Genomic DNA, 14,292 nt, shown 5'->3' with positions numbered 1-14,292 from the left:
CTTAATCATGATAGAAAATATTTTGCAAAAATAAAAAATTTGTAAATTTCGCAACAAAACGTGGGCTTACCTGTACCAATAACGATAATTAAACGTCAAAAAAACTTGGTGCTCAACCAATTAATGTTTAATTTCGTGAAGTTGCTAATAGTCTCTAAAATGTTGGTCTTTTGTATTCATTGGAGGAAACAGGGGTAGGAAAAGAAGAAGAGACAAAATGGCGCAATGTAGTGCCCTCAGACATGGCACTCTGTGAGTTGCATGCTTCCCCAAAATGTCAACTCTTATCAACAGGGATAAAGATGCTTTCAATTCCAACTTAACGTTTTTACAGACCATTACTAAGAAATCACTATGATCAAGTGAAAATAATTTTAATTTTAAGATGGTCATATTGCATGCTCAGCCTTATTTTATTGTTAAAAAATTCTTAATGCAAGCATAATTTAATCATGTGCGCGCCAAAGTGGAAGCAAAAAACCATTTGGCTTTCTGTAGGTATGCACTATATCGTATATAGTATGCTTTGCCAATCTTCTGTCGTTCATGAACTTGCATATAGAAATCAAATTCTTATATTATAAGCGTACAACTGAGAGCAATTAGGCCACCACTCTTTCAGTTATCCGCATTGTCGGCAATATTAAATGCACTAATCTCTTGAGATTATGCTAATTAATATCAGTCTCACACTCTCAGTGCTGTTTTCTGAGTTCATGAAGGCAACTAAGCGGTGAAGCACTGAGTGCTGCCGCCATACATCATAAGCACTAGTAGCTAGTTTTCAAATAGATAAACAAAATTATACACTACTGTATAGTTAATTAAAAATTTGTTGTTTTACGCATAATCGTGGCTATAAATGGAGTTCAAGGAATGTCTGATCATACAACTTAAGTAGCCCTTAACCATATTGATTAGCATTAAGTGTGTCATCTCTTAAGTAACAATGACAAGGTCATCCATTAATTTTAGCCGTCGTTACTCTTTGGCAATGATCACGTTCTTTGCCTTGTGTTTTGTCGCGAAAGCCCAGTTAAGTACAGATTTCTACAACGCAACATGTCCGGATGTTCTCAAAATTGTCCGAAGAGAGGTTCTGAATGCTGTCAAGTCTGAAATGCGAATGGCTGCTTCTTTGCTTCGGCTTCACTTCCATGACTGCTTTGTCAATGTGAGTTCTTAAGGATCCCGTAGATAGTGATTTTGTTTTTAGTTTTCATATACCGATTTCTGTTTATGCATGCATCACAATTTTTATTTGCAGCTCATAGGCCTCCCAATTTTAAATGATCTCCCTTTCATGTACACGTGTAGGGTTGTGATGCGTCACTGCTACTGGATGGTAATGATAGTGAGAAGAATGCCCGCCCAAATTTGAATTCAGCAAGAGGGTTTGAAGTCGTTGACAGAATCAAGAGCTCTGTGGAGAGCTCATGTAGCGGAGTAGTGTCGTGTGCTGATATACTAGCCATAGCTGCTAGAGATTCTGTGCTCTTAGTAAGTTAATTAACTTTGCTAATTATGTTTATTAATATCCACTATCATGCATGCCATTATTAATTAGATCCTTAATTCATAATTAAACATGTTATGTTGTATTATACTAATATTGCCACATTTTGCAGAGTGGAGGAACTTCATGGAAAGTTCTACTTGGAAGAAGAGATGGTCTAGTGGCAAATCAGACAGGAGCAAACAGTGCACTTCCTGCGCCAACTGAAGCCCTAGATATCATCATTTCCAAGTTTGCCGCTGTGGGCCTAAATATCACAGACGTTGTGTCCTTATCAGGTACATGTATACTTGCTATAGTGATTTCAACACCCTTTATTTAAGTCTCATGTGCTTCTCTTGTGTGCATGCAGAGAGGACAATATAAAATATTTATTTCTGAGCATGTAATTAGAGAGTAATATCTTTAGCGGTTTTAGTCTTTAATCTCGTTTTATGGCCGGAACTAGAAAAGATTGGACTGGGTCGGACCCATCAAATAAAACATTGGGAAGGAGAATTTTTTTTCTTTTCTCTCTAGTCGTAAAATTGTTCAATTTAATCGATCAAGTCCTAACATTAATTGTTCATCAAACATGAGACACGGTCCTTTCTATTTTGAAAGGGAGGGTAAGTATCTGAGACACTTAATCCATTCTAATTGATCAAAGTGAGGGAAATTATGTTGATGTTTTATCTAATGGCCAAATACTGAATAAGGTTCTTCAGATTTTGTCATGTTCTTCACTGCTGTTTAATTAAGAGCGAATACATCATTAGTTGATATAATCTACCAGTTAATTAATGTGTTAAAGGGGTTTAATTATGTGTAGGAGCTCATACAATTGGGTTGGCACGGTGTGCCACTTTCAGCAATAGACTCTTCAACTTCTCAGGAACAGGTGCTCCTGATAGTACAATGGAACAAAGCATGCAAACTGATCTACAGAATCGGTGTCCGCAGACCAGTGATGGAAACAATACCGCACCTTTAGATCGGAATTCAACTGATCTATTTGACAACCATTACTTTCAGAACTTGATTAACGGGAAGGGCCTCCTAGGTTCAGATCAAATTCTATTTTCTAGTGATGAAGCTGTGACAACAGGGACTAAAAGTTTGGTCCAAAGCTATAACTCAAATCTTAATCTGTTCCTCGCTGATTTTGCTAATTCTATGATCAAGATGGGGAATATTAGTCCTCTTACTGGGTCTGCTGGAGAGATCAGAAAGAACTGCAGGGCTGTTAATGCATGAAATATGTCTAGCTAGCAGTGGACTTGCATTCCGCAAGATTATTGCCCTAGCTCCTAATTGCTTTAATGCCTTGGGGGAATCTTTTATGTAGACTGTATGTGGAATAAACTCCTTTTATTTTCTTTTGAGATATATATGAAGTTCCTACGTGTAGTAACCCTTGTATGACTTTAATTTCGTAAACCCAATTAAAAGTCGTGATTTTATTGTTCGCAATTTTTGTCAAAAATGAGAGTATTTTTGCCTGCGCATTAAGGTATACTTAAAAGCCGTTCACCAAGTGGACTTACCATTTGTAAGTCAAGTGTTTCTCACTAAAGTTTAAGCTGGAAAACATAAAATCAATAAGAAAATGTCGGCGGACCAAGGAGTTCCGTTGGCGAGTACATCTCCTGATTGTCCTGTGTGAATTTTAAGAATCTTAAGGTTCAGTGAGAAAACCACGAAAATAGGTTTTATGTTAGTTTTGCAAAATTTTGAAAAACTAATTAAAAACTGTGAGTTATACTTCATATTATTTTGTGAAAAATGTGATTGTTGAGTTATTGAAAACGCTTTTGCATTGCAAGGAATTTTTTTTAAGTCTTTTGGAAGTGACCTTAGCATTTATTGAGTCAAACAGAATTTTTTGATTTATATCTAAACCAATTTGTGAACATTGTAAGAAAAATATTATAAGTAATTTAGAAGAGCTAACCTATAGAAGTGCCTTGTATTAAACTTTTAAGCTTGAAAATTAAGAAATAAAATAAAATTCAAGCAGGGCCCAGACACATGGCTAGTGAGAAGGGAGTTTCGTTGATCATGACACTTTTGTAATGTCCGATCATGATCATATATGAAGCTTTGATTAGGGCGAAGGTAACAAAAAAAAAAAAGGTTTTATGATGGCTTTTTGTAGATAGTCGCAAAACGGATTAAAACCTGTGACTTTCCAGCCAAAATATTTGTGAAATAAGAATCCCTTTAGTTTTGATAAGATCTTTTCATTATATTGATAATGCACATGAACACCTTCTACTTGAGAAATTTCTCAAAAATTTCTATATTGGAGAATAGAAACCTTCCCTGGCTATTAGTTTGAAAACTTATGGTCATGTCCCTCGTTTTGTTAATTGATTTTGAATTAAATGTTCACATTCAAATGTAAATATTCACATATTTAGTCCAAAAAAGAAATATTTTTGTCATTTTCTTTAAACTTTTGGATGCATGCATGCTAGTATTTCATCATGTATATCATGAATTACTATTGGCTTGTATCTTGCTTAGATGAAAATTCAGCTGAAACGCTCATCAAATATGCTCAGAATATTCAACTAGGCAACTAATTAAAGTTTTTTTTTATAAATTTATATTATCCTTATATAAAGAATAAGGCTAAATTTTTTTCTTGATCCCTACGGTGAGACACTACTTTTAAATTGACCCCTGTGGTGAAAAAAGTGTTAATCTTAACCCTGTGGTAAAGTTCATTATCAATCGTAATCCAAATTGAAATTTCTGTCAAAAACTCATCCACATGCAGGGGTAAAAAGGTCGTTCCATTTTTTTTCTTTTTTTTTTGGTAATTCCAATTTTTTACAATCAACAAAAATAGAAGGAAAAAAAAAATCCCTCCCCAATCCCTACCCTTGTCAGCCACAGCCACATCGACCACCCACCACCTTCCCCCCTCTCTCACATAACCCTAGTCATCCCGTCCACCATTGTTCTTCTTAAAATGTAACTAAATTCAATGTTTGCATGATAACTTATATTCTAATCTAAACGCGGCAAGGTACTTTATGATTTTTTAAATCTTGAATTTGGACTCTTGACTCTCTTGCAATGAGAAAGTCTGATAATATGAACCTTGTAATTTTATTGTTTATTTATTCTTTTATTGTAGCTCTAAAAGTTTTAAAAATAAAAAAAAATTTATATCCACATGGTGCTTTATGATTGGTTAATGGCAGAAGAATGAGGAAAAATCCAATTTGGACTATGATTGATAGCGAATTTCACCACATGATTATAATTAATAGCTTTTTCACCACATGGGTCTATTTAAAAATAGAGTATCACCACAAGGATCACCAAAAAAATTTGGCCAAAGAATAATATAAATTTATAAAAAAGGAGGAAATTTCCAACAAATAAATAAAGGAGCCGATTTTTTTTCAAAATAAAATACAATAAACGAGCCGATTGGATAGCACTGCTGACTCTTGTTTTTGTTTATTTTCAAGCTCAATTAGATGTTTTTCTGCATTTCACAAAAACATACCTAACAATATTCCACCCTATTCAAATCTTCTATATGTCACTACCCTAGTTAATTGATATGATATTAACCTATACATAAGGTCAAAGTTATAAGCAGTAAATGACACAGTAAATTAACTTCAAAGTTACTTGACCGTTGAAGAGATTGAATTTAGGCAACTTTCTTAAATTTAATTTAATATATTGGAATGACCAAAAAACAATGATTTAAAATGTTGGAGGTCAAAATGTAGGCGACCGTTGAGAGTGTACCATCGGAATATAAAGTAGTACATCCCGTGTTATAATTAGGAGAGATTTTTTTTCTTGTACATACTAGAAAACAAGCTGGTACATGCCATAATATAAGTAGAGTTATGATATTGTTGAGAATAAGATTCTCACATCAGAAAAAGAATGGATTTTGCATGTGCTTAATTATAGTGTGCTACACCTTATATTGCCAATTTATTCTATGGTGGAACCTCAACTTTCTTCATGGTATCTAGGGGTACAACTCGGGTGGGTTAGAAGGTCAACTCAATCCTAACCAAACTTTTACAATTTGGGCTTGGGCTCGGGTTCGGGTTGGGTTTCATTCAGGTTCATTTGGGCTCAAGTTTAATTGGGTTTGGGTTTGCTTGGGTTGAGTTTGGTTTTCCCAACTTTTTCAAGTTTAATTTTGTAACGACTTAGTTCCAAGAATTCCTAAAAAAATTAAGCCAAGTAACATCAAAGCTAGCTAACTTTAATTTCATAAATCAATCTACTATAAAGCTTTAGGATTTAGAGACTACGAATATGGGCTGACTAATCAAAGTCTCTTATTCCCTAAAAGCTTAAGTAATTATAAAGGGTAATTTACTATAAAAAAAAAATTAGAAAGGGCGTTGTTTTTTGGACTTGGCTCACTTGGGTGTAGTATGAACATTAATTGATATGGGTTATAATCTAGTTAGATTGGGTTTGGTTAATCAGTTGGGTTGGGTTGGGATGGACAAGCAAATGATCAACCCAACTCAACCCAATCAATGAACGGGTTGAAATTGGGTTGGGTTCGGGTGGGTTATAACTAAAAAAAACGCACTTGTTCAGGTTTAAAGTCGGGTTGGACATGAGCAGGTTCGGATTGGCCCAACCCAAGTTGCACCCCTAATGGTATCATAGCAAGTCGTCCAATGTGTGAAGCCTAACGGCCACACATGCTTCATGTCACCCGATTTGTGTTCTCCACGCTTTAGCCTTGAAAATTCACCACACATGAGGGCTCATGTTGAGCTGATGAATCCCACATCGGGGAAAGATTTGCATGTGCTTATAAATAAATGGGCTATAACTCATATTGCCAATTGGTTTTATGGTGGAACATCATCTTTCTTCAGTCTCCTTCCACTTATATTATTACAGGTGGTGTATCGGCTTGTGTACTAGGTATACTTAAAAATTTCTATTAGAAAATACTTTCATCCCCATGACGGAATGCACATATACCACTCATTGTGATAGATTCCAAAATCGGAGCTGTTCAATTCTTAATCTTTCTTTGGAGATCATCTTCAAACAAAAAAAAAAAAACATTTGAATAAGAAACCGTTTAGTCATTTAAATATATCAAATAAATGTACAATTCATCAATGTTACTTGGTACGCACACTGTTGATATGTTCTACACATTGGGATAAATAAATAATTTGTGATTCAAATAATTAAATTTTTTTTTATAGAAATGATCTTCAAATAAACTTTTTATGATAAACATACATTATACAGGACTGAGATATATGTGTCCATTCCCGTAATAGGATGCTAGTATTAAATGAGCGCGTCCATACAGCTACGTACGTACCCACACGGTTTGACATACTGATTGAAGTCATTCGATTGTCTCCAAAGCCTCCGGTCAATATACAAAAATTCTAGAATGCTAGACTTCATCATACGTATGTTTCCTACTCCCTACATATCCAATTAGAAGAAGTCTCACTACTTCATGTTGTATACGTCAACAATATTGATCTCGATAGGTGACTAGAATTGAAATAGATGGTATATGGATTGGGTACCTCATAAAATTTACTGCATATTTAAGTTTACGTAAATGATTTTTTTATTTTGAAGGGACTAGACATGGAGAAAACTTATCTTATTAATCTTCCAATTTAATGGGTAATTCTTTGTCAACGTTTATGCACGCAATGCTTGGAAGAATTTGGTAAACCTCATTACATTTATGCTATGCATACATACCCTAAATATATGTAAAAAAAAAAAAAAAAAAAAATTTGTAAATTATAGATTTGAGAAAATAACCAGTACACAGTGAAATGAAATACGGCATTTTTCACTTAAGTCTCTTAATCAAACTGTGATAACTTTTTTACACAGAGAAAAGAAGTATATCAAACAATATAAATTAAATAGATGGTGTATTCAACGATCGAATGACAATCATTGCTTCATGATTCCATTATTCATTCCCCGGACCAATTCTTTTCCTGGTGAAATTATTAGTATATCAAGTCCTCAATATAATTACTATATATGGCCCTTGGACCGTTGAAATATATACAAAATTAGATTAAAATAATTGCTCCCTCCACCGAAAAGTTTGAAAATTCTTCAACTTAAAAGGATACTTAGAAATGTTCCTGATTCCGAATAGGCCCACATCAGCTTAATTATCTGAAAATTTCCATGTATGAATATTCAAAGAACGATCTTTCTGGTCATTTGCTTAAAGCATGCATGCACAAAATGCTTGTCGCTGCACTGAAATCTCACCTATTATATATTCTCTCTATAAAAGGGTGGTATTAGCCTCATATAGAACCCATCTCATCTCCCACCCCAAGAGCTACTATCTATAGCTAGCAACCTCTCAATTTTCAGTTTCCTAATTAATCATCATGTCTTCATTTTCAATTGCAGGAGCAATATTTGTTCTTGTTTTTACTAGTGTGTTGGGAAATGTTAACGCTCAACTAAGCTCAACTTTCTACAGTACCACATGCCCGAATGTGACGAGCATTGTTCGTGGTGTGGTCGAGCAAGCTCAACAGAATGACATCCGGCTTGGTGCCAAACTCATCCGGGTGCATTTCCACGACTGCTTCGTCAATGTATGTAATTCATTAAGGAAAATGTTATTGGTTATTCTAAATATCATTAGGTAATATTTGTTCAAAAAATATCATCAGGTAACGTACAATGAGATATATATTACATAAAGCTCTACGCGCATGAGCGTCCATCTTTGCTAAATGATGGATTTTGTATTTGATAATACGGATAATACATTGCTAAAACATAAAAAAGTTTTGCTGTTGATATGTTATTGACCAATAATATATCGAGAATCCGTCTATTAATAATGAACAGATGGATGCTCTGTCAAAGGAAGAACTGTGTTTTTACGTGCAATACTAAATAACTTTAATTTAATGGCTAACGGTGCATGCATGCAGGGTTGTGATGGATCGATTATGCTAGACAACGCAGATGGAATAGATAGCGAGAAAGATGCAGGTCCCAATCTATCGACAGACGGATACGACGTCGTAGATGATATCAAAACTGCTCTCGAGAATGTTTGCCCTGGTGTTGTCTCCTGTTCTGACATTTTAGCAATTGCTTCTGAAATTCTTGTTTCTGCGGTACGTACATATTAAAAGTCCTAATTAGTTTAATTAATTGGGAAATGGTCAATCCATCTGAGAACCAGCCCCAAAGAAAATAAAAAAGAATGCGAATGGCGGTGAAGAGATAATCTAATTAATGAACAATTCTTGGAAATTTGGAGCATATATATTTTAAGCAGTTCCTCATATACTGTTGTTCAAAAAGTTCTTCATGTAATATTTGTATTGGTATATATATGCAGAATGGAGGGCCGACGTGGGAAGTTCAATTGGGAAGAAGAGACAGTAGGACAGCCAACCGAGCTGGTACCACTGCCATTCCAGGCTTTGGCGAAAACCTTGATCAACTTTCACAAAAATTTGGCGACGCAGGATTAGATTCCACTGATCTGGTTGCTTTATCAGGTAACCGTATATATACACACAATTGACCAGAATAATAGTACAATTAATCACCAGATTAAGCTAGCAGTACACCACGTAATAATAAGTCAACCTCTAATTATTTTTAGAATTTAAATGTGGTTGTTTCCTTTATTCTTAGGTGCTCATACATTTGGCCGGGCAAGATGTTCAACTTTCGTTCACCGCCTCTACAATTTCAGTGGCACCGGCAACCCGGACCCGACGATGGAAGCCGGATACTTGGAAACCCTCCGCCAAACATGTCCTCAAAACGGCAACGGAGATACATTGAACGACCTTGACCAATCCACCCGCGATGCCTTCGACAACAACTACTTTACAAATCTCCAAAACAACCGTGGGCTTCTCCAAACCGATCAGGTGCTGTTCTCAACTAGCGGAGATACCGTTGCGATTGTGAACCGCTTTGCAAATAGCCAAAGTGACTTTTTTGATAGCTTTGGTCAGTCCATGATCAATATGGGGAATATAGGAGTTTTGACAGGCACCAATGGAGAGATTAGGACTAATTGCAGAAGGGTTAATTAATTGAAAATTATTCATAAGTATTTTGAAAAGAAAAAAAAAATGATTAGGGTTATGTATGTGCCCTAAATAACGGTAGTCTAATAGCATGAGGTTTAAGTATTTTGTCATATTATAGGCAGCCAATTTCTTTTCCTCGCTGTTCTCTTCTGTTTATCTATGTTGTCAAAGGTTGATATACAATAAAAAAAGAAGTCATACTTATATTATTTTCTGGCACCATGCCATTATATTACTTCATGATCAAGTTTCTCATGCTACATACATACATATATATATATATATATATACATATATATATATATATATATATATATATGTTAGATCAAACAAATGATAGATCATGGTGTAATGATGTCTGTTAAGATTATTAGAATTATACCCTAAAACGTCAACTTGTTGCTCATCCACATGTTAAATTATATGTAATTAATTAAATAAAGCACAACCTACAGTATACTCGGATTAGCAATTAATCTTAATAAAAACTAACAAAAATGGCTTCAAAATTTTGAATTCTAACCAAAAGTCATTTAGTGTGTGTGTGTGTGTGTGTGTGTGTTATCTGTTAATATTTTCAATCCTATAAATCATTGGTTTTATTTAATCTCATTAGTAAATGTCGGGGGCCTCGATAAAAATAAAAAAAAACTGAAAATCAATAAGGTTTCAATCAAAGAACACTCGTAGTTAGGGACTGCTACCAATTTTTTTTATGTAAAATGTATAATATACCAATATATAATGTACAAATATACAATACAATGTATGGATTTTTTATGAAGGTACCAATGTACAACGTTCTTAATATATCAATCTACCAATTTTTTTTACGTAAAATGTACAATACACAATACAATGTGCTAATTTTTTTTATGAATGTACCAATGCACCAATTTTTTTTTTTATGTAAAATTGTAACAATATTTAATGTTATTAAAATGTGCAATGCACCAATTTTTTATATAATATTTTTGTTTTTTGTAAAATGTACAATTTTTTTTATGTAAAATGTAAACTTGGCATCCGTGTCGTGTTTTCCGTGTTCGTGTCGTTTTCGTGACATACCCGATATCTTAATGGGTTGTGTCGTATAACACCCGTTAAAGTAAACGGGTAATATGACCCGACCCAAAATCAACCAGTTAATATTATCAGGTAATATGACCCGACCCGTTACCTGTTAAGGAAAATATATTTTAAATTAATAAATAATGAAAATGAAAAACATAATTTGACCCCAAAACTATTGAAAACATAATACTTGACACGCCCCGACCCCGAGGTCCTAGGGACATCGAGATGGTCACGTGCTGGCCGACACCCGAAGGGTGACGAAACCATTTAATTTAAACAAAACTGAGAAAATAAACTAAAGTACGCAATAAAGGCTAACCACACAAATAAAAGTTCAACTTCTAAATATTGAAATTAGGTAAACACACAGCACATCCAGAGCATAAGTCTAATACAGAGTATAAGCAGAACTAAGAATAAAGAAGTGTTATTACAATAGGTGGCGAAGCGGAGCGAATATGACACAAATCACTGGTAGGGGAACGCCTCGTAGCTCAAGTCGTAATCCTCGTTCCTAGGTCCTGAAGGGGGCGCAAAACAAAGGTGAGTGGATCAAGTTTATATATACAGTAATAGTAAAACAGTTATCAACGTACTAACCCCCAGGTTTTATGAAAACATAAGTATAATGATAAATATAGGTTTTCCGAAATCTAGCATGTCGTGCAATGTCTCAAATCATAAATCGCATAAATAATAAACACTAGTGAATGTCCGATATAACACTTCAGGCCCCATGCCGGCTCCCCGTCTCTGAGCAGACAGTCAGAGGAAAATACACTTCAGGCCCTTTGCCGGCTCCCCGTCTCTGAGCAGACAGTCAGAGGAAAACACACTTCAGGCCCTATGCCAATACCAAACCGTCGCCCGGGACGGACCGGATCTATCCCTACGTCCCGTAGCGGAAAGGACCACTACGTAAGTACAAAACCAGTGAACATACATATATTGAAAATCAACTTCATAGTATAAAGTCATCCATCGTCTATACTATAAAGAAGTGTTCTAAACATGTTCTAAATATCATATCGTCATCCATCAGATATTATATAAGAACATGGGTTATAGGAAAAATAGTAATAATTCAAACTAGCCTTAGTAAGCATGTTATCTCAAAACGTTTCATAAAACATAATCGTAAAGTCATGCTTTTCTGTGTATGCAATTCTACCATTAAAACATGCATTTTTAGAAGGGGTCCACTCACCGTACACCGATGGTGCAAGCCGTACTAAACAGGAATAACGGAATCACCGCTAAGAATCGCACCTAAACACATAATTGAGTACTTTCAGTCAAACTCTACTTAAACGATTGAATTTGAGAAAACGGACATCGGAAACGGGTTTAGAACGTCGAAATTAGCCTAGGAGGATCCCCGCACGAAAACTCAAAAAGTCAACGATCAACGCCAAACCTACAACCTAGACCCCGATCTAGGTACCAAAATGAAGCACTAGACGAGAGGAGTAAGTTTATACCTTGGGTTCACCGTGAAACGGCCTGTGGTGGCCGGAAAACCCCTCGGAAACCACAATCTCGCCGGAAATTTGGGTGCCTTCACCCGTGCCAAAAACTCTCCAAAACCTTGAAAATTCATGAACCCAACTCAGTAACCACATTTAACCAACATCTAACTTGACTAAAAAGGAAGAAACCATGCTTACCCAACTGGAAAAATCACAAAACTCGCCGGAGGTGTTCGGATCCTCCTGGCGCCGTGAGCAAGGGAGAGAGAGAGAGAGAGATATATATATATATATATATATATATATGCAGTTGAATGGCGATGATGGTGACTCTCCCTGAGTTGGTGCGACTGTGGGTGTGTGTGTGTGTGTGTGTGTTGTTACGGGTAGAAGAAGAAGGAGAGGAAAGAGAGAGGTTTCGAAAGAGAGAGGAAAAGGGTGCAGACAAACCAAAAGAAAAGAAGGAAAAGAAGAAAAAGAAAAAGAAAAAGAAGAAAGAAGAAAGGAAAGGATGTCACGGCAGGGGGGAACAAAAGAGAAAAAAAAGTAAGGGAGTTGGGGTGCTGCCACGTGGCAGCCTAGGAGATAGGTTAATAATTTAAATTTTCAGATCTTGATGGTGTGACAAAAATGAGGACTAATATGATAATTCTATAAATTTTATGGAGAGTTACAAAATTATCCTTATAAGCAGGGGCGGGTGTAACAATACTAAATTTGTGTATGTATATATCATAATGGCACATAAATATCACTTCAAAACATAAAGACACCATTTTTCTTTTAAGTATTACAAGCCCCAAAATAAGAGTTTAATGAAAAAACGTTAGTACATTACTACAAAAATACCAAACACTACTAGAAATTTCCACTTTGCCGACAAAATTAGTTTGTCGGCAAAGTCAAATTAGTTGGCAAAGAGCCTTTCTCAACAAAAAATTTTGTCGCTAAAAGCATGTTGTTCAAGATCTTTCCCGACGAATCTTGATTTCATCAACTCATTTTCGAGGTGACAAATCTCAGCCGTCAAACTGTGTCTGTCACCAAAACAACGTTGTGACAAAATATTTTATCAGCATAGGTTGTTTTTTCGCGATTCCTGAACACACATTTTCTAGGGCTTTTTTTTATGTCATCGACCATTCAACAATCTGTAAACAGATTAGGAGCTTCGTTCTTTTCACTATCTATCCCTCGGCCTTCTCAAGCAAATTTGAACTATCACACCTATGTCACGTATATTCACACGCACGAAAAAAAAAGTATTAGTATATCATTTGTCCTACATCCTTAGTAGTACTCAAGGAATTGAAAAATAGATTAATTGGTACTTACGTTGACGAAACAGCGTGGAAGTGAAGACGGGCGAGTTTTGCTCCGATTCGAAGTTCGAACATCGGTGGTCTGAGCTCGCTCTACAACACGTCAAATAATGTCAGAGACAATTTGACACGTTGTATTGTAAAAGTTGAGACTTAGCTCAGCCTCGTTGATTAGAGGAAAAAAAAAAAAAACTAGCCATGATGACTAAAGTTTCAATTGAAATTGAAGGCATGATGATGAATATGTATTGGAATTGAATTGAAGTGAAATGTTTTGGTAGAAGTTAGGATGCTGTAATCTGTGGAAATTGATACGTGAAGGTGGAGTTTTGGTAGAAGTGAGGCTGCTGGAATTGTGAAAATTGTTTGGGTTCCACCGGAATTCAGCGATGCAGTGGCGTGTGTTTGTGCAAATGGAACTTTATCATTGTGAGAGGAAACCTATCTGGGTTTGCTCACTTCGTTAATCCAACAGTTTTTTTTTATTATTTTGGATTTTTTTTAATTTAAATATTAAGTAAATAAAGTTAACAGAGTTAAGTTTCAATATAAGTTAAAGGACATGTGTCAACATATTAGTAAGGAGACACAAATGAAACACACTTTTAGGGACAGCAAACCCGAAGCCATCCAGTAAAGCCTAGTGAGTCCGACTTAATCTCATTTATTTGCGTATCACTGTTCCAATATCATGCATGGTCGAGCCTTGCCTGCTTGAGAGGGATGATAAGGGTATAAAAGTCTCTGCGTATGGAGATGTGTTTGTATGTGTCTAGGATTATGACAGATGTCACTAATCCAATGCTTAACAATTAAAGTTGTTAGAATTGTGAAAG

The 14,292-nt window shown here is 35.5% G+C and overlaps 2 protein-coding genes and 1 long non-coding RNA gene across 3 annotated transcripts; 2 read left to right on the top strand and 1 right to left on the bottom strand.

Annotated features, from left to right (window-relative positions):
• The first annotated feature begins 886 nt into the window (after positions 1-886).
• On the top strand, positions 887-2,906 carry LOC137743864 (peroxidase N-like). The gene is made up of 4 exons (XM_068483797.2): positions 887-1,174; positions 1,318-1,500; positions 1,629-1,794; positions 2,328-2,906. The coding sequence occupies exons 1-4, from the start codon at positions 950-952 to the stop codon at positions 2,750-2,752; spliced, it is 999 nt and encodes a 332-aa protein (XP_068339898.1). The 5' UTR covers positions 887-949; the 3' UTR covers positions 2,753-2,906.
• A 4,989-nt stretch (positions 2,907-7,895) lies between these two features.
• Positions 7,896-9,828, top strand: LOC137743861 (peroxidase A2-like). The gene is made up of 4 exons (XM_068483795.2): positions 7,896-8,118; positions 8,464-8,652; positions 8,880-9,042; positions 9,182-9,828. Exons 1-4 carry the CDS (start codon positions 7,906-7,908, stop codon positions 9,589-9,591), a joined length of 975 nt encoding a protein of 324 aa, XP_068339896.1. The 5' UTR covers positions 7,896-7,905; the 3' UTR covers positions 9,592-9,828.
• Positions 9,829-10,980: 1,152 nt separating this feature from the next.
• LOC148692621 (uncharacterized) lies at positions 10,981-12,060 on the bottom strand. The gene is made up of 2 exons (XR_015953671.1): positions 11,873-12,060; positions 10,981-11,186 (listed from the first exon to the last, which is right to left on the bottom strand). It is a non-coding gene; the product is annotated as an uncharacterized LOC148692621 (long non-coding RNA).
• Between the last annotated feature and the right edge of the window lie 2,232 nt (positions 12,061-14,292).

This window comes from Pyrus communis, chromosome 11 (assembly GCF_041283825.1).
Source record: "Pyrus communis isolate YQ-2024b chromosome 11, ASM4128382v1, whole genome shotgun sequence".
NCBI classification, from domain to species: domain Eukaryota; kingdom Viridiplantae; phylum Streptophyta; class Magnoliopsida; order Rosales; family Rosaceae; genus Pyrus; species Pyrus communis.
This window is presented reverse-complemented; position numbering and strand designations above follow the sequence as displayed.